Source organism: Carlito syrichta, unplaced genomic scaffold, assembly GCF_000164805.1.
Source record: "Carlito syrichta isolate Samal-C Ts95f unplaced genomic scaffold, Tarsius_syrichta-2.0.1 Scaffold47522, whole genome shotgun sequence".
NCBI classification, from domain to species: Eukaryota; Metazoa; Chordata; class Mammalia; order Primates; family Tarsiidae; genus Carlito; species Carlito syrichta.
Window position 1 is genome coordinate 392 of NW_006991618.1, and position 1,656 is coordinate 2,047.

At 33.5% G+C, this 1,656-nt stretch overlaps 1 protein-coding gene across 1 annotated transcript; it reads left to right on the forward strand.

Moving 5' to 3' along the window:
* Window positions 1-367: 367 nt before the first annotated feature.
* On the forward strand, window positions 368-910 carry LOC103249999 (ankyrin repeat domain-containing protein 17-like; the record flags this gene model as incomplete). Its single annotated transcript, XM_008048593.1, has 2 exons — window positions 368-515; window positions 763-910. Coding segments are annotated over 2 exons (296 nt in total), but the record flags the coding sequence as incomplete, so codon positions are not given.
* Between the last annotated feature and the right edge of the window lie 746 nt (window positions 911-1,656).

Genomic DNA, 1,656 nt, shown 5'->3' on the forward strand with positions numbered 1-1,656 from the left:
TTATACTTCTCAATTAAATTTTATAAAAATTTTCTAGTGAGCAACTAAAGAAGTATAATGATAATCTGTATTTAGTGTGTGATTTCCATAAAATGTTATGTTTTAAAATTTTACTTACAGTAAATTAGACTTTATCCTTCAGTTGCATAATTTAAAACATTTTGGAATATTGATAATTTTAATTCAGTGACACGTATAGATTTGTAAAACTCGTTGAACTCAGTCATTTCAGCTTTTTGTTATGAATTGTATTGAAATAATCATTCATGCTTAGCACTATTGTCAAGCTTGACATAAAAACCAATATTATGCTGTGCAAGTTTTTATATTCTTATATCCTGGTATTACGATACTCTTCCCCTACTAGCCGCAGTTTGGCAGAAGCCTGTTCAGAAGGAGATGTGAATGCTGTACGAAAGTTACTCATTGAAGGGCGAAGTGTAAATGAACACACAGAGGAAGGAGAGAGCCTCCTTTGTTTAGCTTGTTCTGCTGGATACTATGAGCTTGCACAGGTTTGTATTATCAGAATAAAGCTTTTTCTTTCCTCCTTTTTATCTGGTTTGCTAAGTAAGGGCATAATAAAATAATCCTGTCTAGCCATTGGGATCATTTCGACAAATAGTTTTGTTAGAAAATTTTGTGTCCTTGTTGACTTTTACTATGTTATGACTGGGTAGATGTTATATAACTATATATGTTTAAAATTTTGATGAAGTAGTAACTTTCTAATACCCTTTATATTTGTTTTTTCTTTCAAAGGTTTTGTTGGCAATGCATGCAAATGTGGAAGATAGGGGAATCAAAGGAGACATCACACCTTTAATGGCTGCTGCTAATGGAGGCCATGTCAAAATTGTGAAGTTGCTGCTAGCTCATAAAGCAGATGTTAACGCACAGTCTTCAACAGGTCATGCACCTTTCTTTTTCAGTTTTGCTAAATAGTAACATCCTTTCACAATAATTGTATCACACGAAAATGATCTTTAGTGCTGCTTTTTCTGTTTTATTTCTTAGAAGTGTTACATATTTGCATAAGTCTTTGCATGAGTTTTGAAGCATGTAGAATATATTTTGAATGAAATTTCTTCTGTCTTGTTAATGAGAGCAGTTACTTGGCCTTTTAAACTTTCTTTAGATGAGATTAAAACACTGAATCCCTGCTAGAGGGCCCATCCCCCCCTTCTTCGAAGTGAAGAGACATGGGCTATAGTGCTCAAGCCCAGGTTTCCTAATTTTCCAAGAACGAGAGGGAATACATGGAGAGTAAAAGGGTATGAGACAAAAGGACAGTCCACCGTACCGTACTGTTACTAAATTGTGGCGCACAGAAAAAGAAAGTATTGTGAAAACATTTTAGGGACATAATTGTATTCTATACTAATTTTAAAATGTGTGCCTACATGAATTAGTGTAAAAGTTCTAAAATTCTATGAAAATACTATTTTTGCTTTTTCTTCACATAGAGTTTGCAAATTTATTGACTGTTTTCTCATCTGAAAGGGAAAAGTTAGTTTAGGGCACAGTTGCTTAGTTATTTTACAACTCTACAGTCTTGATGATTGTTAATCTGATTTTCCACATGTACTTGACCCTGGTTTTAAATGGAAAAGGAGAATAGAGAGTTGACTTCAGAAAGATAAAAAGCCAATAGGA